Raw genomic sequence first — 27,135 nt, forward strand, 5'->3', positions numbered from 1 at the left:
TCTGTTACAGTTTCCAAAAATGTCTGTAGGTTGCATCTTCTAAATGACTGTCCAGAATGATATGACGCGTGCTGCATAGGCTGGATTTGTTGGAGTACATGAAACAAGATTTAGCTCTGTTCACCCCCTTGATCTGTCATATTCATCAGATTCTCTAGCTTCAAAGAAAATCAAGCTAACCAACATTTGACAGCCAATTGAACTAGTTTTTAAAGTACAATTTGCTTTTCATTTGACATGAAATGGTATAGAAATATATCTTGAAATGGTTATTTTTATTAGATGACCCCTGCATCTTCAAAATAATTAACAGGAAGATTGTGAATGTTTCTTGAGGGAAAGAGAGGCCTGAAAAGAAGATATCCCCCAAAGACATGTGCTTATTAATTTATCACAGAAGGAGCAGCTAAACTAGGCTAGAGCAGTGAGCTGCTGATGATGATTCAAGGGCAAACACCAGCTTTACTGCCTTTTTTTTCTCCTGATCTTCTCCTTACCTCACTTGCCCTTTCTTCTGTGACTTCATTAGTGTTTCTGCACACAAACAGGATTCTGATTGAGCAAGGTAATTGCCAGTTTTCCTCATTAGGCATAAGAAAAATAAAACACAAACAAATTGTAAAAATGATGTGCCGTCTTTGTGTGGATACACTACTCAATTTTTCCCCTTTGCTTTTCCTATTCTTATTCTTTCAGCCAATCTGTTTAGCCATTCTCTTTATGATGCTCTTTTATTCTCTATAACTCTACTCCTTCTGTATTCCCCCATCTGTCTGTATCTTAGACTCTGAGCCTGACTTGACCTGCTGCTGTCTGCCTCCAAGAAATAGACTAGAATTTCAAAATTGTAAAATAAAATAAAACTGTAACCTAAAATTAAAAATGTTAACTATCCACAAAATATTTGATTTTGTACTAATAAATGACTGAATGCTAAATAATACTCTTCAACTCTAAAACTAATCTACAGATTAAGCTAGATAGAGCTGTAGTATCTACTTGAGTCTTAGTAGGAAAATGTATTTATTTATATTTACATCTATTTATATATAATCCTTCTATTCTGTTGCTTTATACACTTGCCATGAACAGTTTATGTAATAACATTAGATGTTATTCAACCTTTAGGCTTTTTAACACAAAAGATAGTGCTATCTGTGTATATATTTTTTTTAAATTACTTAATATTTTTTCTTAAATTCTACAAATGGAAAATAAAAAAAATAAAAAAAATAAGTATCAAACTTGTAATTCTTGCAGCGAGAATCTAAATGACAGAGTATTTATTTTTCACCAAAATTCCTGCTCTCTGTTGTTGCCATTCATGCAGATAGTGAACATTACCTGCTAACAGCATGTCACTAAAATGTACAGATACAAGAAGAAGAAAACAAGGAAGTTATTACAACATTACAACAACATCCTTTTGCTGGGACAGGGTGTATCATTAGGGTGGCTTAGTGCTACAAGGCAAATGAAAAGACTTGGCACTAATACCAGACAGCTTAAAATGTGCACAGACAGGTTTTAGGTCAGCTTTCACACCACCTATATGTTTTTGATTTATAAATGTTTTAATAGATGTTGTATTTCCTGTCTTTGTGTTCGTACTTTCTTTTACGGGCTTTCATCTGCAAACTTTATTTTTCGAACCCCTATCTGTTAATGTTTTGCATACTGAGACTGATACAGCTGTGTATGTAAAAACACCTTAGCTGCTGGGATCAACATAATCACTAGCTGTGCTTAGCAGGTTTTTGATATGCTTCGTGTTATTCAGGTTCTTTTAAATTAGTTAAACATTACGAATGGCTAACTGGGCTCAAGGTAGTAGAAAATTAACACCATTTCTCTGAGGTGACATGTTGTAAGTGGTATCTGAGTAAATGAGTAAGTCTCAATTTAAAAGCCACCACTTTGTGCTCAGTAACTCAGATTGCAAATCAGGTGGCACAGAAAATGTTTAATGTTTAAGTATACACACCCTGAATGATAAATACCAATGCCTGAAACATTTGATGAGTGCTTAAAGTGACGTGTCATCTTCAGTACTTCAGTGACAGACCTTTTATTGGGGGTGGGGTTGGTGTGGGTCATTCCAACATTATCGACTTAAGTAAAGACTTAACAACCAATGGATACATGTAACAAATGACTTGAGTCCAATACACCTAACACAGTAGGTGCGTGTGGAAATATGAGGCCATAATAATGGTTTTATGGCAGACCATAAAAGTTGATAAAGTTAAGGGGATTCATGTTTCTTCTCACGTTTTACCTTTTAAGACTTTCAGGAAAGAGAATGAAAATCTCTTTCTTGAAGATTTTTTTTCTTTGTATGTATTAGAGCTGGGCGATATAAGATTTTTTCATATCACGATATGTTTTTTTCATTTCAGGCGATAACGATATACATCACAATATAAGCCAAATAACTATATTTGTAAGATTTAAATGTGCCGTTGCTCACAAGTAAAATGTGAAATAATCAGCAGCTTGTTTTGATTTAAATATTTATTTCCCATAATAAGTTCAACAGGGTAGATGTACTTAAGGAACATGAGACTTTTTCAGATAAATAAAGGCAAATATTGCAAACTACACAAAGGGCAGCCGCTAAAGCGTTTAAGTTTCAAAATAGAACAAACAAAACAGACCACTAAATTGTCAATTCCACTTAGAAACAAAATATTAATTCTAAAAATAAATCTTAGTTTGTTTTACAGAAGAACAGACAAAATTGACTAACTTTTGTCGATATCAAATAAACTGAGAACTAAGAGGAAATTCTCAATCTCTCCTTGTTGTATAGCTTAGCTTTTCAAACAGTTTTAACAGTTACTTTAGTCTGACAAAAGCCGAATGACGAATTAGCGCTTTCAGTCAGAGATTGAGCATGCACCGGTTTATTGTATTTCCAGACTTTCGGCACAATTTACAGTGCGCGCTACTCTGTTTTTTGTCAGACTTGAAATAGCCGAAAAACCTTCACACTACGGAACTTCTATGGCCTTTCCGTTCGACATTCTCTCCGGCATTGGAACCATCATCTGTTTTTTCTTCGGTAACCTTCGCTCACGCTCTCGGTTGATTTTTCTCTAGTCGGCACACTCATTTCCTCCATTACCTGGGCAGCCCGGCTGGCTGCTTCCCAAACAAATACACATGTGCGCCTTGGCACTTGTGCTGTACGTAACAAGTCACGTGACGTGACGCTGCGGCTGTGATTGGTTCGGCTCTGCGCTACTTAATTTGGATTGGCTGTTCTTTTTTTTTTTTTTTTAAGAGGACAAGAGAGATGAGGCCTATCGCAATAGTTTAATTTTTCTATCAAGAAAAAGTTATTTCGCAATACATATCGTTATCGTTCTATCGCCTTAGGTCTTATGTTACGTCTTAGGTCTTATGTTTCACTAAGTTTTAAGACTGGGTTTTTATTGTATCAAAATTTTTACTTCAGTTTTTTACTTTAGTTTTTACTTTAGTTTCATTAGTTGTTTTTTTTCTTTAATGTGTTTAAGTAATATACTTGGCAAGAATTGTTCAGGGGCAAGGTTCAAGAAATTCGGAATAGATTTGTGAGGCAGATGAGTCACGTAGACACCCAAGTTCCAATAAACTATTACACGAATTCAAATATGCAAATATTTTTTTAAGCTCAGAAATTTAAGACAGTACATAATTGAGAACGAAAAGCAGAACTACTGAAATGCAGGAAACAGGAGCAGTTTCTGGGTTTGTTCTTATGAAGAGAATTCCTGGCCCAGCTACTTCCTCCAACCTTCTTTTTGTCACTTTGTACTTCCCTCATTTAGTTTGACCATGATAGTTTGGCAACTGATCACAGACTGCAGAATTGAACCACTTTGATCTCTTTTTTTCAGTAGATTTCACACCATGGTGTGCGTTGGGGAGAATTTGCTGATTTATTTATAATGCCCTGTGAATATTTTATTTCCATTGTGGTCATGGACTCTGTTTTAATGGAAAAGACACTGTTTTGCACATCAGAGGTTCAACTTAACAAGTCTTTTGTTCTCATAGTTTTTTCTTTTCTTTTTTTTTTGCTGCTGTTATCACTTGGACCATGTCAGTGAACAATGTGGTTATGTTATCTTTCATTAATATTGTTTATAGTCATATTGTGGAACCTCTGATCTTTCTGTTCAGGTTTCATATCTATGTGAACACAGGTGCTGCCATACTGAAATGTGATACAAGTCACATGGCAAGCTTATTGGATAGAGTCACGATCCAGAATCTGATTCTCCCGGCAGGTGTAGTTGAACTGACTCAAATCACATGATTAGTTGTGAATATATTCCCTGGAAAAAAAATCTTGCCACCTTAACTCAGTTTCTGCAAACTTGTATTTTACTTTGAAAGTTCTGATCATAAGTGATTCATTTCAAATTTGTTTCTGTCCCTTCTGCACCTTAAGCTCAAAAACCAGAAATCCTCATAGTCAAACATTAACCAAGTCTTTTCATTAGCAGTGTTTGACTTTCAGAGGGTGAAACAGTTAATTTAGCTTATCTTCTGTGCTTTCTTTAGCACATCAACTGACCGTGTTTATTCTAGTGAGACTATAAAGTACAATTGGAAAATGCCAGAAGACTAGCAGAGCCATACGCCTGAATGTTTATTAGATGCCAAAACAGTATGATGTTTTGGCATCTAATAAGCAAATGTGAAACAAATGATTCCAGTCATTTCATCATCTGTCGCAGCTGTTGCGAGGGAAACAATAAGAATTTGCCTGTTCCCAAATGATATGCATTCCGGTTCTTTATTGGACCACACGGTCCCTCCCAATTGAAATGTGTGAGCTCATGGCTTTTTACCGTCTTATTGTTTAGCCGTGTGTCTCTGTGTACACCTTTCTGGGTGTGTGTCTTTTTCTTTGAACACCTTCCTTCCTCATTCTTATTCAGGTTTATTTTTCTTTCCTCAAGCAAAATTTATCACGTTCAACAATGCCCCTTATTGTTTAGAAGGACATTGTAAAATGTATAGGGGTTTAAGACAATCAGACAGAAGCATACAAGCAGTTCTATTGCTGACCAAACACTGCAGAGATCTTTTAAAGTAAATTTTCATAGCAGGTAAGGCTTTGGTTTAGTTGGTTGTCTAATCTCTTGATTAGAGATTGTCCTCATCTGTCTGTTCCTCTGTCTGACAATGCTCAAGTGGTTTGAACCTGCCTGTTAATGTCAGGCTTTTGTGTTCTGCTATTAAAGCTTTCAGCCTGGTGAATTAATAATCATCTAACAATATTCAGAAACAGTAGTTAGGGCTTGCATAATGACTTAGTTTTCCGAGAACAAGGCCGTGTGGCGTGTGGGCTCTGACCCAGTACAAGAGTTTTAGCTGCAACAGTGGGATTTTCTCTGGCTTTTAAAGAGGCTTAGCAATGCCAGTTCAGTTGGCCTTAGAAAAACCGGAGGCTGAAGAATCTCTTTATTAGTAATAACTGTGGGCAAACACAAGGATACTGAAAAGTCAGTTTGATGAACTTAAGTAAAATATGCTATGTAGTCATCGGGAAAGCTATGATATTAAATACCACTCTCTTAGTTTTTGCAGACAACAGTTCAGTAAGATGGGAACACTGGTACTCAAACAAAATAGCAGATAGGAGAGTAAGTAAAACTTTAGTCCCCAAACAGACCATATGGCACAGGAGACAATAATTATGTGTGCTGCCTTAAAAACCAAACCTGAAAACAGTTGTTTCTATATTTATTGCAGCTCTTTTCTTCATCACAACATAGCACATGTAATCACACATTGTGTATAACAAGGAAACATGGCTGTGCCTGAGAATTATAATATGCAAAATATGTTTCAGCTGAGTCCCACAAAACCCAGAAATACGATTCCAAGTAAACTGATGGTTGATTTAGGTTTTATATTAACCAAAAATGGCAAAGAGCTCATTTTATTGTTAGTGCTTAAGTCAGTGCCCTGGACTTTTTTCACGGTTTTCCTGATTTGAGATTGCAGCTTTCAGAGTTTATAGCTTTCATAACGTGGCACAGGGCTTTATTTCCATATGGTTGTTGCCAAGGCTCTTAAAAAGGTTTGTAACTGGCTGCATTTGATGGTCTTACTTACATGATCCAGATGACTGCTTAGGAGATTTAGGTACTGTTGTAATTTTGAAATTTTACTTTTTTTGCAAAGAGAGGCAAATCTTTTACCTGTCAGTATTTTCCTGTCGTGCCAATTTCTGTTCCTGTTTATCTCTACTACTGCGCTTCTCTTAATGTAGAACTGTTAAATCCAAGTAGGCCAGGTGGGTTGTGTAACACACAGCCAAAAAGTGAATAAAGGGAAAGATAGGGAAGAAAGGAGTCAAATGGAAAAGTGCATTTGTACACTGTTGCGTTGAGCCTGGAGCCTAAATGACTGTACCTGGCTTTCCTTTGCTTCATCAACATAAAATACAGTTTGTGGTACGTATTTCCATACTGACCAGTTAAGCAAAAGTACAATTTTCCTCCTAATGCACTTTCAGACACGTACACTCATCAGCTGGAACTCACTTTGCACGTATTCGAACATGCAGCCATGTCCTTTCTGGGCAAATAATAGTTCACATTCATACAATGGCGGTATTGAGACATATATGCACACTGTAAAGGGGCAGGAAGTCAATAGGAACACACCTAACATAGACAGATTAAATGGGACTCTTTGTGCATATGGGCAGGCACAGGCCTGTAAGACACTATAGCACAGCTTTCCAGAACAATCTTTATTGGTTTAATTATTGTATTCAGCTCTCCAGCTGACTTTTAGACAGCCTGATATCTCAAACCTTGAAGATTTTATTAGCGAGCAAGGAGAGGAGAAAAACAGAATGGGGAGTGAAGAAACAGGAAAGAAAGGATTTTAATGAAGAAAGATGAAAAGAAAATGGGCATGGAGCATAGAAAAACTAGAAGGAGAGAAGGGGAAACTGAAACTTGCTGTTGTGGGTTTGCTGTGATTCCAGTTTTGGTATTGGGCCCAATGGATCTTTCATCACTAAATAACCATGAACATGCAATGTATGAATAAAACCTTGAGAATAGAAACTGGAAGTGGAAAACTATAGCCCACATAAAACCCATTGTTACTACAGAAAGTAACTAATTATGTTTTTCAACACACCAGTGATTGGTTAATTAAAACGTTCCATCTTTTTTGTCTCCACCCTTATCCTGTCTTTCTTCTGCCATCATCTCCTTTTCTTTTCCCCTCCATCTTTTTTCTTTTCCTGGTTCTCTTCTCAGTGTAGCTAGAAGGGAATCCTGTTCGAGGGATTAGCGGTCTGTCAATGAGGAACTACCGGCTCATCTTTTGCCACAACCTGAAGCAGCCATAGATGGTTCAGTGGTTTACTGGCCAGGGGAGGAGAGGATAGAACACACTTTCACTGCTACACGGTGAGTGCACACAAACACACAACACTTACCGAGCCACATGCGTAATTGAAGGGGAAAATAGACTCGGTGCATTTCTAAGCCATGATCACAGATAAGACGCACATATGCACGTTAGTTTTTTTTTTAAGCAGTTTGGAACTTATGTAATACAGTCAACATTGTGGTAAACTTGCCAAAGCGAGTTTATCATAATGTCTCATTGTCACACTTCCTTATAAACTATTTCTTAGATTTCATTTTATTACCTTTATGATTCTTGGTGCCATAAAGAGCCCAGATTTGAGGATACAAAGAGCACATCATCCTACAGCCAAGAATTAATTACCTACAGCTGATGAACTCTGCCAGGGGCTGTAAAATAAGCAGTCATTGGTACATGTTATTAAGGTATTCACGTAATAATTCAAACAAACTGTTAAAGTAGGCTTAAACATAGTAGTTCTTGATATTGTAAAACAAACTGGATATCAAGAGAGTAAAAGAGAAGCACACTGAATATATGTAGCTTTATCTACATACGTTCAATGCATTCTTTGTAATATTTTAAATTATTAGTGCTGATATTTTTCTATTTTCATCTGAAAATCAAAATGTTTTAACATTGATGTTTGAAACTATTAAAATATGTACTTATATTGTATGTCATTTATGTTTATATTGCATTGTATGTCATTATTGTAAATAAGGCCAGATTACTTGCTTACATTTAAAAGACCGCTATCATTAGTTACATAATACTGTAAGATTAGTTTCACTGGAACAAATTGAGATTACATTTCTGATAAACTGATGTTCCTCCCCCAGTGATGAGTGGACTGGACACCATCTGTCGATGTTTGCATTTAGATTACTCACCAAACAACCAACGTCAATAACAGACTTTTCATTTGCTTATTTTGCATTGATTTTCATCCCATCCTGAATGTCATCACCTCTAAAGAAGCTACAGAGGACGACAGAAGACGTAATATAAGACTGCAGGAAGCAAACGAAGCGATTTGTCATGCAACATTTCTTATAGGATAAAAACACTGGTACAGTATTACAAACTGAAAACCAGACAATTAGTCAGTAGCTATTTTGATTATTGACTACACATTTTAGTCAAAGGAAATTGGAATCTGAATATTTGCAGGGTAAAGCTTCTCAAAAATGATTGTTTCTTTATTTATTGGTAAATTGATTATGCAGTCTTTGGAAGACTGTAAACAAAACAGACATAAGATGTCCTTCTCCCCCACCTACCCTCTTTTTACAAAATGCCCTTGCAGGTAGCTGTGGCCCTGCCCCCTCCCACTCACTGGCATTTAACAGTTCGTAAAGCCAGTCAGTCCTGTATGTCCTCCATGACTGTTTACTGGCGCCTCTAAATAATTACTCTTGGTATCTATAAGCCCACATGATCAAGGACGAAGGTGTTTTTTTTTTTTTTTTCTAAGCCAGGCTGCATTCTGTCTTTCTCTCACATTATGTCTAATCTCACCCATTTCTTCCTTTATAAGACGTGAGGTCTTGGCGGGGTTGTGGTGAGGAGGAGGAGGAGGAGCAGGGGGCCATGAGGAAGAGCGTGTCTCCGTTGCCAGGCAACGAGGGCGGGAGCTCAGCCAGCACCACACGGGTTTTTGGTGTTCCTCTGGAGGATGTGACACACACACACACAATCAGCGGCCATGAGGTTCCTGCACTAGTAAAAGATATTGTCGACTACATTGAGGAGCACGGTGAGTGATTGAGACACAATTCAGTTCAGTTTAATTCAGTCCTACATATTTGTTTAATATGCACATTGAAATGCATATCCTGGTCAAAAACGGGTCCAAGATTCCTCACAGTGTTACTGGAGGCTAAGGTAATGCCATCCAGAGTTAAGTATCTGGTTAGATACCATATTTCTAAGATTTGTAGAGACAAGTACAATAATATCACTTTTATCTGAATTTAGAAGCAGGAAATTGGAGGTCATCCAAGTCTTTATGTCTTTAATAAAACTTGCAGTTTTGTGCAGTTTAACTGATTAGTGTGTCATCTGGCTTCATGGAAAGATAGAGCTTGGTATCATCTGCATAGCAGGGAAAGTGTATACTCTACATGTATAAAGTAAACAGAACTGGTCCTAGCACAGAAACCTATGGAACTCCATAATTAACATTAGTGTGTGAAGAAGACTCCCCATTAACATTAACAAATTGAAGTTTATTAGAGAGACTCAAATCACTGCAGCGCAGTACCTTTAACACGCTCTAAATGCTGTAATGAAATATTATGGTCAGCAGTATCAAGTGCTGCACTGAGGTCTAGCAGGACAAGCACAGAGATGAGTCCACTGTCAGAGGCCATAAGAAGATCATTTGTGACCTTCACTACTTCTGTTTCTGTGCTGTGATGAGCTCTGAAACCTCTTCAAATAAACAGTTCTTCTGCAGATGATCTGTTAGCTGTTTTAAAACTACTCTTTCTAGAGTTTTGGGGATAAAAAGAAGATTGGCGATTGGCCTATAGTTAGCTAAGACAGCTGGGTCAAGTGACAGCTTTTTAAGTAATGGTTTAATCACTGTCACCTTAAAGGCCTCTGGTACATAGCCCAGTAATAGGGAAAAGATTTGGAGGAAGTAATTATTGAAATTAAATCAGAGCGAAATAGTCTAAATGATTATCAATATTACTGAAAGTAGCTTAATTCTTAAATGAACTTAAAATAGCCAAAGGACCTTCAGTGTATACAAAAGAAGCAGAGAGCTTCATGTAGGGCTAAAGCTCCTCTCTACGTCTTTTGTGATTAAATTTTAAGAGGTGCCTTAAATGTTGCATGTGGCTGAAGCAGATCTTTCACTTCATTTCTTTTTGGTAAGGATCTGCTGCATCTCCCTCAGTTAAACTTATGAGTCATATTTACATGGAACGTTTAATTTGTAGCAGGATACAGGCATTACATAATCTTACGTAATTACCACTAATGTTAGTTTACTTAATGTAGAAATAACTCTGCAGCTGAGGTCAAAATCCTTTTATTTCGTTTTAGCTGTAGTTTGACTCGAGGGGTTGCACCTTTATGTAATTCTGCTTATTTAACTAAACACGTCGAGCCAAAAATTTAAACAATTTCTCAGTACAAAATGTTGGATGCTCAGCTAAATCAGATTACGCCTCTGATGTTTCAGTCCTGCTTTTGTTGAGCTACAGCATCTTACATCATGATAAAACCAAAATATGTTGTTAGTGGGATCCAGTTTTTGATAAGATAAATTCTGAAGGCCCTGGCAGACAGCTCCACGGCTGGCTTCCTTCTGTTACATAACACTTCTGTCAACTTCAGCCTCACTTGTGAAAACAGAAGAGAGTGAAGAGAGTAACCTACCAAGCGCTCGCCCTGGATTTTCCTACAGCCCCCTAGAACATTTCTGTATGAGCGTCACAGAACAGTAACTTCAGTCTTCTGTCATGTTCTTACAAAAAGGAAGTTGGCAGTTAAGACAGCTCAGTCTGAAAGATGAGAAGTAAAATGCCTGACTCTTTCACCAGATCCAAGTTTTGTTGGGTTTTTTAAACTAACCATATCTGAATTGGGCTTGTATATTGGTGCTGATTAGATTACACTATCAGTACTTGTTTTATAGCTCTTTAAAGCCAGACAGTCGTATTTAGGCTAAAGATATGTTGTTGGTTTAACCCTTGTTATATCAGTTAGACACTTGTATCTCGTTACCCTTACTGTGTGCAAAATTTCTTCACGAGATAAAAATTGCAGAGCATGTAAAGATCAGTTGATGTACTTTGTATCATTAGAGATTGAAAAGCAATTCCACAGCTGTAAATATATCCCACATAAAATGAAGGAATTGCCTGAGAAGGCAATAAATGGTTTAAAGTAATAAAAAATGATTATCAGGAAGCATCCTGATCATTTAAATAGGATTCATCTTTGATATAAATCTTACAGGGCAGGTCAATGGGACGCTGGACACACTAGGTACATTTTCACGTTAAAGTAAATAAGTGTTGAATACATACGCTTTTTCTGGATCCCCAAAAGCACTGGAGTTGTCACTGAACTTTTTTTTTAAACACTACTGAAATGAAGTACCACTTCAAATTGTTTCAAGTGAAGCAGGTTGGTGATTTGTGTAACTTGGGGGCTCTCTGACCACATGAGGTTATGTAATAAGTCTCCAGGGTCTCTGCTGGTGCATTAATTAGAGCGGTGCTGCCTGTCAGGAAGTTACTAAGACAGTGAAAAGGCCTCAGTCTCTCTGGGATGCCTGGTAGTAGTTGAAGCAGGAAAATGACGTGAGATGTCATTTTGAAAGAAGACAGTGGCCAAAAGCTGAAGACATTAGAGGCATGTCTGAGCAAATGCCCAGTGTTTTAATGGATCAGCAAAGACAGAGAGACCGTTTTATTTTATTTTAGTGTAACTCTGCTGTCACTCTGTGTACCTCTGGTGTTCTTCATCTAGACTGCTTTGTGGAGATATAAAAGGGAGCAGGTCCCACAGGATTCCTGTCATCATTTGGACCTGGTTATCTTGCTTGTTAACGGATAAGAAACTGGAGAGTGAGGCTATAATCAAATGTAATCCACACATCAAACCATTACCACTTAAATATAGTTTTAACCATTTCCTGTTGTCTTTAAATCTGCCCCTTTAAAATAACATTCACACTAATATTTACTTTACTGTTAGGTCCCAATTGATAGTATGTGTCAATACTTGCTGATAATGAGAAGAAAATCAGTTTAGCCCTACACAGATAGATTTTTTTTTCCACACCATATATTTGTTGTATTGTCAAAAACAGATCATTTTTGCACATTTGTGATAGCGATAAGTCATCAGATCTAGAACACTCACCACTAAAAAGATGTTTTCAGGTGAAAATGCATGCAGTCAATGTATTTCTTTGGAGCTTTGCTTTTAATGCCTTTATCAAATATTCCCCTTTTCTTTTGTTCTTACAGGTAGAGTCTAGTAAAGTCTACTCTCTTTTCCCTTTCAGTCTGTTGCCGTCTTGAAAAGAAAAGGAAAGACTGTGAAATGACATGCATCGTATTGCTGTATATGTTTCAGTACATTTTTGGGCAAATTTGTATAAACAACTTACAACTTACAAGCTACTTCAACAACTTACAAGTGGTTGGTCAGGTAGCTGCAGCCAAGTAGTAGTTACACATCCAGAAAAAGAACCAAAAATCTTTTGCAGCAGATTCATGTGACATTGCAGTGCATAACATCAGGATATCGTTTTACAAGATCAACTGATATGTTTGGTAAACAAGGGGGAAAAATGTTGGTTATTCTAAAAATGTCGTCTAAAAAGCCTTGACAAGATTTGCAGATTGGTTTAGCTTTTCTGTCACAAACACTCTGTGATGCTGCCTCACATGCGAATGACATTACAGTATGGTCATGCTTTTTCTGATAGATAAGGGAAGAATCCACATAACCAAATGTCTTTGCGCACACACACACACACACACACACACACACACACACACACACACACACACACATCACTGTACTTTCTTTTGTAAGTTGTTTAACAGTGAAGGATCTGAATCATTGTGCATCAGCAAAATTACAGTACTCGGTTAGTTTTTACTTCCCTTACAGGTTGGTAATTTTCAGGTCCTTATTTGGAAAATCTAACATGACCAAGCAGTGGGGGGAAAAAAAGCATAAAAATCTTCACTGTTTTAAAACACCAATGACAATATAATAGTATTCCTGGTGCTAAACCTAGTTGTTACACTTTACAAGGTGACAATAAGCATGTGATTACACTATCGGTTTTGGACTCTGTAATGCCTGATTTTGTTAAAGAGCTCTCTGACAGACATGAGCTTGTGAATGGGATTGTTGATTGGATCCAGTGTCTCTGTTTCTCTCTGCTTTTGATATCAACTACTAAAAAATTTACTTACATGCAAATAATCCAAAGCAAGCAAACCAAACTACAGAAAGCCAGAGTGTCACCTAGTATGTATTATAAATTGCAAAACTACTTTAATGCCTGGCATACCTTCCTGATCACCTCTACAAGAGGACTTAATTTGACAAACCTTTAGCTGCAAAAAAGTGTGCCACACCCTAGCTACTGCCAAGCCCTCTAAAGACTAAAGCATGAAAACACCCGTTTGTTATTCACAATAGGGCTTTGATGAGGTTGTCTTAACAATTATGCAAATATGAGAAAGGTTTGATTGTTATATAATAAATATAATTTTAAAAAATCACGATAAAAATGAATAAGCAAACCAAGTTAGTCAAATACTGAAACTTGAACTGTATATTAACATGAATGGTTTTGAAGTAGTTTGAGTTGATAATTAACATATTCATAACGGCTGCTGTTTGTGTCTTTAGGTCACCTGGACTTGGAGGGGCTCTTCCTGGTTAATGGCAATGCAGAGCGAGTGGATTGGTTGCGTCAGCGCTATGACAGTGGTGAGGAGGTGAAGCTAGAGAAGGAGGCCGATCTGGCGTCAGCGGTCAGTTTGCTCCGACTGTTCCTGCAGGAGCTTCCTGAGCCCGTTATCCCAACGGCTATACAGGGACGTATACTACAGCTCTATCAAGGTGTGTGACCGTGGCTGTGTTTCCTCTTTTCATGCCATTTTATGAATTTCTTCTTCACTCACCCACAGTCTGTTTTTATCCAGTACAATGCAGTTAACCTCCTTTTTCACCCTGTCCTCCTAAAATCCAGTTTGGAGCTTTGAGTTTGTTCTGCACAGTCTGTAAATGTACTTCCTATGAAAAGAGTGTTGACCATAGCTGTTCTAAAAACATGCACAAGCACACACTCTTCTGCATCATTTCTGGGTCTTCATCCAAGTTGATTTTGTTTTAAGCTGTTAAGGCTGTGCCCATGTAGGCTGATGCTGGTTATATAAGCTGTGAGTACACAGTACGGTGGTCTGATCACTACATGAAAGGAAAACTGGCTGAAACAAACTCTTTCATAACGAGAACCTGAATTATCTGTATGTTTGCATATCTGCTACACTGATGCGCAGCCTTTATCTTTTCCTTTCTTCATTCTTTGTGCCCCTGCTTGTCCACACTCTTCTCAAATTCAAAATCTAAGGTTGTGTTAACAATGTCCCTGTGAGAACTGCTGTCTTTCAGTGGTTATTAATTCTTCCTTTTTGAGGGATTTTTGTGTATTTGGGTAAAAAATGTGATTGAAAGGCATGGGTTTCATTTCCCTTTTTTGTTTCAGCTCTTTGGCCTGTCCTCTTTCCCCTCTGTTTTTATCACAGATAATCTGCTCTAATCCCCTTGTCACGATGATGGTTGTTCCGGTTGCTGTCATCCAGATTATAGTAGAAGACTGGTTGGGTGTTTGTCGAGACTCCATGTCATGCCATTTATTTCTCAGTCTATTATATTCTGTAATGGCACCACTGCACTTGAAAAAGGATTGCCTTTTTTGCACATTTTCCTCTCTGTCACCCTCTGTTTCACCTAGTTTCACCTCTCCCAGAGGTGAAACTAAACGGAGCATAATGTTATCTGTGTGTGCAGTTTCTCTTGATAAGATTTTTTTTTAAGGCTATCTGTGAAGGACCAAGAAGGACCCGATAACCCATAATTCACCCCACATTATCATTAGTTATGAGAACAAGCTCCAGAAGCAACACAGACTACAACAGAAGTTCTAATAATGATTCTGAAATAAGAGTTGCACCCTTTTCAACTAAAAATAAAATAATTACATAAGAGATCCTGTCTGTGGGGTCGAGCTCTCGCTAGCTGTGCTTCTTCATAGCAAGCACGACCTGCTTGCTATGAAGACGTTTTTTGATCATTCTAAATTGGCCATAGGTGTAAATACTCTTAGCCTTGTGATGACCTGTTGAGGTGTCCAGGGTGTCCCCTGCCTCTCGCCTAATAAGAGCTCCAGCCCCAGTGACGGGGAAGTGATTAAGCAAAGAAATGAATGTATATTGGCTTAAGTAATGATATCCGTTTTTTTGTCTTCACATTGCTAGATTACGACAATGAAGAAGAGCTGTGTAGAAATTTGAAGTATCTGCTTCAGGACCTTCCCCAGTTGAACTACGGTCTGTTGCGCTTCCTGTGCCGCTTCCTGGCTAGCGTGGCGTCACTTCAGCAAAAGAGCTGGAACGTTGGAGCGCTGGCCGCCGTCTTTGGACCCGACATCTTCCAGTAAGATTCTTCTGCAGTTATTTAAGAATTTCAAATCATAATTTTGATTATTGTACACAGCTACCATCTCCATCTTACAGATGTTTACTTTTAACTTAATGAGGATGGTGTGGATATGTCACTAGTATATATTCAGTACTGTATTCAAAAGCTTCATTGTTACATCTTCAGTGGAAATGATTAATCAAGTGCAAATTATCAGATTATCATAAAGCTGTAAAATCAGTGGAAGGAAACTCTTGAAGCCATAGACCACATCACATTTAATGAAGCCACAGAATAGAGTGACAGCTGAATATCTATTTTTTTTAAAAGAGTGAACCAATTTTTTTATTTTTGGCACTTGCAGGAACACGCTTACACACAGAAGTTTAAAAAAGAGGGGTGTTTATTATTTTACACTAAGTATTATTCTCGTGGGAAGCAGTGTGCAGCCAACTCAAACTTTTCTGTCATTTTCCATCTGCAGTCTGTCAACAGAAGGAGAGGACCTTCGGGACCAGGAGTCTGTCAGCAGAGTCCTGGCAGAGCTGCTGGACAATCAGGAGGGCCTGTTTGACTCAGAGGACGATGATGTCTCCACCACCAATGACTACAGCTCCATCAATGAACAGGTTCGACCCATCTCTTTTATACCACACCTCTCAATATGGTTGTTTCTGCCTTGCGTACTGGAAGTCAGTGTCCAATAATATGACGATAATTAGCATAGCACACTTTCTACACTTGATTTCGCAAATGCTTTTGAGTTTATTAATGACTGTGAATGGTGAAGATATAGTAAATATATTTTCTGCTGTCATGGCAAAACATTTTATCACAGTCCACAGAGAGGTCGTCTATTTTTGAGCTTACTCGTTAATGCAGCTTTTGGTCTTTCTAGCCCACACTTGTCTTCCCTCCTGCTGTAACAGATTATTTTCCCCCTGGGATCAATAAAGTCTTCTTTATCTATTTTTTGTTCACCCCGGTCATTCTCCCATAGGGGTCTTTGTAGCTTTCCTTTTATCCTCAAATAAACACAGTCTCTAAATCTAGAGAGTGATGGTAAATGCCTTTTAATCTGATATAATAACTAGAAATCTGCAAATAAAAACAAAGTACAAAACAATAAAATGGAAAAACAAGACAAATTTAAAATTTCTTGCCAAGTTGTTTGCGGAAAATAAAACTTTTGTGAAAAAGTAAATTTATTGGCCTCAGTTGTTACATATGAACAAAAGCGCCCTTTCACAAAAGCTGTTAGATTCCTCTTTGTCTTCCTCCTCTTTGTGTTTTCTTCGTCCTCTCTGGTGGCATTTGGCTGTAGAATGTGGCATTTAACCGTGCCAGGGTCAAAGGGGAAATTTTTTCAGCGCTGACTCACAGAGATAGCAGTCAAATCTTATGAAAAGCGAAAGATGAAATTTATAAATGTCACCCAACAGCATAAAAGAAATTAAAAAGGCTTGAAGTGATTGTTCCATCTTTTTTTTTTCCTTCTCAAAGAATTTGTTTTGGACTAACAAGCACGTTCTGTCTTGCGCTGAGTTCTTCATTTTTATAAATTATTAAAATTTGTTGTTGGCATCAGCAGCAGTAGGTTAGATGTAATAAATGATCAATTTTAAAGGTTAACGTGAGAACAACAATTCTGCTTTATTTTGACTCCAGTGACGATGTTGTTATTAGAAATCTAGAAGACATCACGTTAACTGATTCAAACCTGTTATGTACAAAAATCTTTCCTTGTAACAAAATTACATAATCTCTAACTGGAGTTATTAATTAGCTAGAAGATCAGGCTGAAGTTTTGTTGTAATGAAATGTAAATAACACTTCCTGTTGAAATGTAAGCAGTGGTGTTTAAGGAAAACAATGCAGCATTTTTCTGTAAACAAAATTTTTCTCAGAATGATCTAGGTGTTCCCGCCCAAGGACAAAGGCACACCCCTGCATACTTTACACAGAGCTACAAGAATGTAGTTTTATAGAAACACCTGAGCTTAAACCAAACATTTTCCTCCGCTTTCTAACAGCTCGTTCTCTTTGCTGTCGTGCACAGTACAAAGAAAGGCGTAGTTAACTTTTAACTTTACAGTGCCCTTGTGCTTTTGTGTGATAACAAAAATGCAACAATAAAGAGGCAACCCTTGATCAGTATCTCAAATGCTGTGCTACTTTAATTTAAGAGTACGTTGTTTGCCACAGCAGGGAGTCTTTAAAGATAACCTAAAAATGTTGGAGTGAAAGGGCAGCCTGTCATTGTAAAAGTATGACCACAAAAAGAAAAAGAGAAACTTTGCTATATATCTACATTGTGTCACCTATTCAAAACCTTTCAGCTGCTTGCTTTGTTTGCTCCCCTCTCCTTATCTTTTATTCTTCGCTTCACACAGTTTTTGCCTCTATTTTAGTGTGCTCTTAACCGAACCACTGCAGACTTTGCTTCCACTTGCCTCGTAATATTGAGTCCTTGGAGTTATTATCTGCCAAATCCTTCCTTTTATTCAAGGAAAAGGTTTAACCTCTTCAAAGGCTTTGCCTTGTGAAAGACAGCTAATTAGATTGTAATTGCGCTCTAAACAAAAAACAACATAAAGCACAAGTTCTTTCAAGCAACTACTTCATATCATTCCCTCTGTTAGCTGTTGACCTCGGTTTTATTGTCTGATTTGTCAGATGAATGAGACTATAATATTTCCAAGAGACATAATGGAGGAGGTGAGAGCAGATGAAGAATTAGAAGACAGAGAAGCAAATCTGTAAAGACATATCTGTGCACTGATCCATGTGTCTTATGTAATAGAGAGGGCAAAAAAGTGGGTGGTTTGAAGAAGGAGGGGGAGAGAAAGCAGTCAGAAAGATAGGGGAGAAATGACAAGAGTGCAGAGACAAAAGAGGAATAACTGAAGGGAAGGAGAAAGGGAGGGAGGTAGAGGTGGTGAGACAGGGGAGGAGGATAGGAAAAGAAGCCGGCGATGATGTAACCATGTAACTCACACCTCCAGTCTCTGCTCTACACTGGGGATGACTCTCATGAAGGGGATTATCTCCCACACACACCTGCTTTCACACAGGAGACCTTGAATCAAGCCTGGTTACAAACTAAAGAGTAAGTTGAAAATGCTTCGTCGAGCTTAGCTAGCACACATAAAATGAACCAGTTCATCCTAAGAAATGGAGAGACATTGTAAAAGCAGCTTAACAGAGAAGTGCATGATAGATAATGAGTGGAGAAAGGTGGAAGGTAGGTGTTTTTTTTATAGTGTGTTTGTGCTCACCTTTGGATCACAACAAGGCAGGAATAGGTCTGACAAAGATGAATATAAAGATGGATTTTAGCTTGTTTATCGCACGATCGGAGTCAGTTGAATTACTGCTTGGGTGACAACAAGAGTACGCTGATGCTTGTTGCTGTTGCGAGGATACTAACAGGTTTGTTTTTTGATTCACACTTCTTAGTTTCAGGGTTTCTACTTGGAATATGAAAGAAAAATATTCTGGGTTCTCTACTGAGATGGCTTGTGACATTTTTGGTGTAGCTTAGCTTGGCTTGGCTGGACTGTCTGATAGTGTGTTTTGATTCCTTAGCCCACATTTTCTTTGGATACACACCAGCTTGAAAATATATTATTGCTCTAATCAACCACAATCCTGTGGCACTAAAATGCTGCTCTGTTCTGACTCATAGCTTTTAGACAGACAGCGACACTGCACTACCAATATTACAAACATAAAAAGTGTGCACACTGTCCCATCTTAATAATAATACCTGTGATCTCAAGGCCACAGTTGATATTTCTGCAGATTAAATGAGGCTTGTAGGCTTGAAGTTAATTTGAGTATTGAACCTCAGACCTTTTGCTCTTGAGCTCGTTTCTTGTTACATAATTGTTCTGTTTCATGTCTCAATAAGACCTCAGATCCCTTTGTACATCCCCTGTGCCCAAAGTGGACATAAGTTAAGGCTTCAGCAACAGAAGTTTTATAATGCATTTGTTAGGCAGCTTGAGAGAAGACTTAGTATGTGGGTAATTGTTTCTGTTATTACTTTTCTGCTCCCTGTTGCGTTGCCGTATGACCCTTTCATGCACCAGGTGTCATTTTGCACTGTTTAATGCAGGGCTGCAACGATTCATGGAGTAATTCGAAGAATTCGCTTACAAAAAATTCGCTTCTGCACCGTTGTCACCATAGGAATGCAAGTACTTCGCCCATATTTGCGACTTCAAACAGACCTGCAGTACAAACAGATTTAGGAGCAGCGTGTGAATAAAAAGTTTAACAACATTAAGCCCACACAGTTTTAAACAAAAACACTGATGTCACAGCAGCAGCAGTGATGATGACGCTGGCACCGTTTAACGTGGAGCCAAAGTTTGTTTACACACAGCAAAAAGAAAAGAGGCGGAGCCATTACCGAGACGGTGAGCTCAGTGTTCCTTACGTCAAAAACAGCAGAGCTGTTCCTGTGATCACCATTTAAACCTTTACTGGGGAAAAAGCTGGCAGACTCCAACAAACGCTGACATGAAGAAAACTGAACTCTGAAGCCGCTCCATCCACCGCTGTTTGTTTAAGACAGCAAAAAATCTGCAGTAACGTGTATTAAAATGCGCAGATGAACTGTTAACTTAGTCTGATACCAGACTGGTTAAACTATACAGCTTTCTGAAGGCTGAAAGCAGCCGTCCTATTTTACATTGGAGCGATACCTGTAGCAAACAGGGGTGAGTCTAAAGGGGGGCGTTGGGTGTACTAGACCATGTATATTTCAGGGGTTTTAATAACCTTTTTCAGAAATAGAGAAATAAAGAAATAATATAAAATACTCTATTAAATAATAATTCATGAGCGAGTAAGACTCTGTTAGGTCGGACACTCAGTTATCATATTATTATAATTAATGTCTACATCATAATAACGTCTGTTTTCAGCAGTACAAAAACTTTTATTAATGTCAGAAAGTCTTCCTGGGAGGTTGATTAAAGTAAATTTTTTTATGCCTCAGTTTAGATTCCGTATATATCTTATTTTATTTGACTTTAACTGTACTGAGGTTATTTATATATTTATACATTTGAGAAAATGTTTTCTTTAAAAAAAACAACAACATTTCAATATGGCATGTACACACAAAGGGTTTAGTTTTTTAACAGTGTGCACTTAAACTTTAAAACCTTGCAATATCTAAACTGTAAACCAATGAGCAGTTCATTGTGAAAGACCTGTGTTGTTTTTTTTTCTCTTTAGAATATTTGTTATTGCTCATTATTAAGACAAAAGTATTTCTTATCTGATTACTCGATTAATTGATGGATTAATCAATAGATTATCCATCAATTGATGGCCGTCCCTCCCTGAGCCTGGTTCTGTCGGAGGTTTCTTCCTGTTAAAAAGGGAGTTTCTCCTTCCCACTGTCGCCAAAGTGCTTGCTCATAGGGGGTCATATGATTGTTGGGTTTTTCTCTGTATGTATTATTGTAGGGTCTACCTTACAATATAAAGCTCCTTGAGGTGACTGTTGTTGTGCTTTAGCGCTGTATAAGTAAAATGGAATTGAAAAAATTACTCTATTACTAAAATAATCAATAGCTGCAGTGTAGTGCAGCTGCAATGTATATACATGCAGTTGTTATTAGAGATGGCACGATACCACTTTTTTATGTCCGATACCGATACCGATATCATAAATTTGGATATCTGCCGATACCGATATGAATCCGATATAGTGTGTTTTTTAATCAATAAAACTGTTTTTTTAATATCTTGCTGCATTTTGTATAAGTTCATACTCAAGTTTAAATAAACAATAACACTAAAGCTATTCTGTTATACCTGTATGTAAAAAATACACTGCACCCAAAATATTTTATAGTTCAGCAACACTGATCAATCTAATAAACTTAAACCTACTCCATCCTCCCTATTCTGGTATTTTAAAGAGTACTTAGCAGAAATATTAAGCAACCTAACTAATAGGGTTGCAAACTCCCAGCAAAAAAAAATAGGGAACCACCCCCCACCCTCCACCTCATGATGCTTAATCGATGTAATCAACTTTAATTTGATGCAGGGTGAAAAAAAAAGCACAGAAATAAATTATTTTTCAAGAATAATTAAATAGATTCATCATCTTTCTTCAACAGAATTGCAGACTGCACAGATGGTACCTTCCCAAAGGAAAAAGTACTATAGCTTACTAGGGTATATTAGACTTAACAGTTACTATATACAGTAATGGACTTCTATACATTTTACATCAGATTAAAACTTTGGGTGTAAGATTCACATAATTATTTATTAAAAGCTAGACATTTTAAATGAGAATAAGAAAGAAAAGTATGTCTTTGTGCCCCCTTTTCCCTGTTCATGCCCTATCGGCCCCCCTGGCTAAACTTTGCTAGATCCGCCCCTGCACAGTTACCAGCCGTCAGCTAAAAGGATCCTGGTGTAGAAAGTAATATTAAATAAAAATTCTAACAGCAGCTTATCAAGTTTAAACGTGCTGCTGTTGTTCAGCCGCTGGTTTCCTCTTTCTGGTGCAAAGTGGGCCAAAAACAAAGAAGAGAGACGGACTCGCGACAGAAAAGCCGATCAGCTGATCGTTAAGCAGTTTCACGATTGAAGTAGCGGCAGGAAGGTGAGGGAGAGAGAGAGGCAGTCGCTCCATATATCGGTTGTTAAGCTTAACATGGGAACGCTTTACAAACATTCAGAGATGAACTTACACACTTGCTTTACTTCTCTCTGGGATAACTTTCTCGGAGATGAAACGCTGGTTTGGTAGCGAGGCTACAAATACACACAGCCGCTCTATCAGTGAGGCATACTGCTCCGACGTGCTACGGTTATGAGCCGAGTTACACCCTGTCGCAAGTTTTGTGAGGTGTTTTTTTTAATATTTAATGTATCGGATTACATTTTTAATTTCTCACCGATATCCGATCCAGTAATTTATGTCAGTATCGGACCGATACCGATACGTAATATCGGATCGGTCCATCTCTAGTTGTTATATCAGTGAGTGAATGAAAGGAGGTTATAATTTTAAAACCTAGATGAACTAGGATTATGTGTTCCATGTATGAAACACTTGGCTGTCTACTTAATTACTGCCTTAATGAAAGCACAGGTGCGGTCAGAACTGTGAACAGTAACTCCAACTGGGTGGATGTAGTAAATTTATAAATATCAGGGTGTTCAGCAGCAGTGAACAGCCTGCTTAGGATGGAGGAGACACACTTGCTTGGACCTCTGACACGAGTGATAAATTATTGAGTGGTAGCCTATTTAAGTTGGAATGTGGAGTTATTTAAGGAGGATCTGTTGGCCTAGTTGGACAGCAGAGGAGATGTATAATAGCTGTGGAGAGATATATTGTATGAACACACAAAGATCTACGGATTTTTCAATAACGTCTTATAAATACACAGCTACATTCTTGATTTATTTACTTTGACTAAGATCTAGATCACACTGCCCACTCACTGCAGGAACATTAGGCCAGAGGGCTGTTCTCCAGTGGTACTGCTGGAAGTAAACAGTGCAGTCTTGCAAGCAAGAATGAGCAATAAAGCACTGAGAGGAGATTCAGTTGAACAGTTTGGACCTTTACACTTCCAGCACCTTAAAAAAAAGTCCACTTCACAGTTCAGCTTCCTCTCCGCAGTAGATAAATCTGAAAATGAGAAAGAACTGTTTGTCGTTTTTGTTCTCTTTAGTCTCAAAGAGTAACAACCGCTCTGAGCCTACAAATGACCGCCTGGAAACCACAAATGTAGGCCACAGTTTGAGATCAGTAATGCCCATCCCAATCAGTTGTTCTGTGATTGTTCTGTGTTCTTGGCCCACAAACAGTTTGACAGCCAAGCTAATGATGTCAGTGCAGCTTGTTCCTTGTTCTCCATCCTGAAACTCTGGACTAGACCGCTAAATAAGGGCCAATGTCGTGACCTTTTGTTCTAGGGTGTTCTCTCCCGTCTTTTCACCCACTCGACCACACACACACCATACAGAGACGCACTTGTCTATCGTCACTGGGACTTGATGTCTAAAAGCACTGCATCTTCTGTTTTTAAACATTAATTTGATAAGTTAGCCTGATTAAAGATTTCCACAGCCCTAAATGGGGGGGTTATAACTGTATAACCAACCCAATGAATGACCAAGCAAGGTCAACTTGACAGGGGGATTTAACATCTCTTATCCTCTAATATTGTTACGTCACCTCAAAGGCTTTCTGATAACTTACTCAGCACATTGTTGACCATATTCATAACTCCGTTTATACCATTTGAATGAACACATCTAGCCCAGGGGGAAGTTATACAATCAAGATTCATTGTTCATTATGTCAGCCGCTAATGTGGATACACAGGGGCTTTTGTATTTAAACCATATCCACACCAATTTTTCCATGTCACCGACCAGCAGCCTCGATAGAATACGCTTCTGTTAAATCTTTGATCCCAGTTCATGTTCACTGAATTCAATATTAATTTTCCCTGCAAAGAATTTTTGATGAGTTTTGCATAATTTTATTTTAATGTTTAACCAGTCTTTCTGTGATTTCCTGCTGTGTGCGTTTGTATCTGTTTGTGCCAATCATGTAATCTGAAATTATTTTACACTCAAAACATTCTGATCTGGATTTTAACATCAGGAAGGTGTTTGCTAAATGACAGTTTCTATATTTATTGTTTCAGCTCTCTGGTTGATAATTATTTGTATGTCCGGTTCAGCAGAGACATTTTAATGAAAAGCAGCTGAAAGAAGCAAGCAAGGAAACTTGTGTTCTTATTTTTAAATGTCTAAGATTAGAGATGAATTTTCTGCATTCATATATAAACATCTAAAATTGGAGTTTTAATAAATCAAAACAATATTTTCCGATGGTAGCATGGTTTCCATCCATCCATTCTCTTCCACTTATCCAATTCAGGGTCGCTTCTAGAAAAGTCCAAGTATGATTATGTGAAGGCAGAAATGAACAGAGTCCTCTCTTAACATCACCATGAGCTGCTGCTTATTTTTCCAGCTCCTGTGAAACATTAGCATGAGAGTGCACTTGTATTTTTTTTTATGTGTTAATAGCAAAGGATGCTTTAGAGGTTCAGGAGATTAATAATTATGTGTCAGGCTTCCATATAATTTAATCAGTATTTCACACACACCTACACGTAAAGATAAATATCACCCCGTAGCTCAGCTTAACTGCATGCTGGCATAAAGGATATTTTCACTTCTTAATTGAAGCTCTGTCATAAAAACTGAGACTGAAGCTGTCTAAAAGTCTACGTTCTGCACTTGGTCTCACTTACACACACACACACACAGACACACACACACTCTCTCTTACTTCAGGGAATCTTGTGAGTCATCCTCCTAGGTCTGCACATGTGACGATGCAAGAATTTCCCAACAGCCAATCAGGGCTTTTTTTTAACAGAGGTGTTTCCATAGTGACAGTGCAGTGACAGCAGCAGATGCTGAGAAGACCAAAGGGGAGAGGCACAGGAAAGGGCAAACAGGGTGATGTTGTTACCTCATGACAGTGAATCTGGTTTAACCTTTTAATCCACGTTTCTTTCTGGGTTTTTTGTAGTTGAGGTCAGACTTGTGTCTAATCCAATGTGAGCGTAAGGTGTAGCCTGAAGAACCAGCTGATGATTTTACACAGGAAAAAATATCTGTTTATAAAAGTCATATTTTACTAAATCAACAAAAGAAATCCTTGAGCTGGAGCATAAAGTACAGCTTGTTCACATGCTGTCACCTACCAGAATGATGATGAGTTATTTCTGTCAACATATTTATTCCCCCTCCCACCTTCTCTCCTACATCCATCTCCTTCCCATCTCCCTTTCTTTCTTTTTGCTGGCAGATTCATTATCACTCTCGTCTTCTTTCCCTTCGGCTCGCTCGCTTGACCTTTTCCTCATCGTATTCACACCTTCTTACATTATCTCAGCCTTAAAACTGGAGCTACGGCAAAAGAAACTCAATAGTTTGTTGTCGAGTTTAGGTTGCACTAGAAACACGCAGCATCAGCTCGTCTTTTTCCATCACCCTGTTTTCTTCTCCGTTAAAGCTTTGCGTATGTGGCTCGTGCAGGCCAATCAAAGGATTTTCCTGCACCTACATAGGACATGTGCTCTGTGTGAGTCAAAGGAAAAACAAGACGGTGATTTTTCATTCTGGTGTGTGTGTTCAGGTTTTCACAGAGTTTGTGTGATATGGTTGAGTTAACATCTAGAAACATCCGCAATTAAATAAAATGTCTTTTGGTGGTTATTTTTCTATATTAATCATCAGTTTTTGACCCATTTCTGTGACCTTTCTATATTTGCAGAGTATACACACACACACACAGACCCACATGTATCATACATGTCAACTATGTGCTCAGTGTGTTTACAGCTGTGGATGTATTTTGACATTTAAATAAGGTTGAGTATCTGCCATTTAAAAGCAAAATGCATTCACTTGTTAATTTTTAATTAATTTTTATTTTATATCAAACAGCAAAGCTCCACGTGCTGCATACTGGTGGTTTGGTTTCTCCTTATTACAGTTTTGGAATGTGACTATCATGCATCGGGACATTGCTACGTCAACAAGAAAATGATACATCCTCAAGCCCGAATTTAAACCCTCGTTCCCGTCCTTCTCCCTCCTTCTCGTTTCTCTTGTCCACTCGTCACCCCCTCCATCTGTCCTTCAAAGAAATGTTTTTTTACCTCCCCGCTGAAGACTACATCTGTGCTGTCAATGTGTTACTCATTAGTGTCATCTATATTTGGATATCTTATGAAACTAACTGCAACATCTTGGTTCTGTCTTGCAACCACAGAGTATATGCAGCTTTATATAAAGTGATTTGATTTCTGCAATTTTTAGACACTGAAAGTCACAGAAAAATAAAAATATAGGATATGTTTACATGTTATAACTTTAAACCTAACAGTGAAGTTGGCCCTCTTCTTTGTATAGCGTGTATATTAGCACTCAGCATGAGATACAGATAAATAAAGTGATGTTTCACGTTGCTACCCGAAATCTTTATTGCAAAATAAACATGCATCGCATTACCTTTTAAGAAACTGCTTTGGTAAACATTTCCGGTTATGCTACACCTGCACAAGTACAGGTGGACTGTGGTTAACTCTGATGTAACCTTTGTTGTTCCGTAATGTAATCCTGTTTTTAAATCTAATCGTTTTAGTGTTTGTAGTGTTCCTCATTTACATCCTTTTATATTTCTGTCTGCAGATCACAGAGCTGTTGGATGATGAGAAGTGTGAGGCAGAATGTGAAGAGCTGCCTCAGGACGGGGAGGATGGCCCTGCCTCCGACTCACCGCAACGCACACACACTGACGACAACCCCGCAGCCAGGTGCGGTCACACATCTCTGTCTTTGTTATTAGATCACATGATGTGTCAGAGTCATACTAGGCAGAGCATATGACATGTGATAAAGGATATGACATGTCTTGGATTAAAAACCAAGACGTTCCAGTTCTGTGTTATTTTTCGACATGCCTTC

At 38.1% G+C, this 27,135-nt stretch overlaps 1 protein-coding gene across 4 annotated transcripts in view; it reads left to right on the forward strand.

Annotated features, from left to right (window-relative positions):
• The window catches only part of fam13b (family with sequence similarity 13 member B), a 67,744-nt gene that overhangs the window by 9,416 nt on the left and 31,193 nt on the right, over positions 1 to 27,135 (forward strand). For all 4 annotated transcript variants that reach the window (XM_005467272.4, XM_019364175.2, XM_005467275.4 and 1 more), the window contains exons 2-7: positions 7,281 to 7,433; positions 8,936 to 9,154; positions 13,795 to 14,007; positions 15,426 to 15,603; positions 16,073 to 16,217; positions 26,860 to 26,984. In XM_005467272.4, the coding sequence (XP_005467329.1) occupies positions 8,989 to 9,154; positions 13,795 to 14,007; positions 15,426 to 15,603; positions 16,073 to 16,217; positions 26,860 to 26,984 (827 nt within the window). In that variant the 5' untranslated portion in view covers positions 7,281 to 7,433; positions 8,936 to 8,988. The remainder of the gene's footprint in view (positions 1 to 7,280; positions 7,434 to 8,935; positions 9,155 to 13,794; positions 14,008 to 15,425; positions 15,604 to 16,072; positions 16,218 to 26,859; positions 26,985 to 27,135) is intronic.

The sequence above is a fragment of the Oreochromis niloticus genome, linkage group LG2, assembly GCF_001858045.2.
Source record: "Oreochromis niloticus isolate F11D_XX linkage group LG2, O_niloticus_UMD_NMBU, whole genome shotgun sequence".
NCBI classification, from domain to species: domain Eukaryota; kingdom Metazoa; phylum Chordata; class Actinopteri; order Cichliformes; family Cichlidae; genus Oreochromis; species Oreochromis niloticus.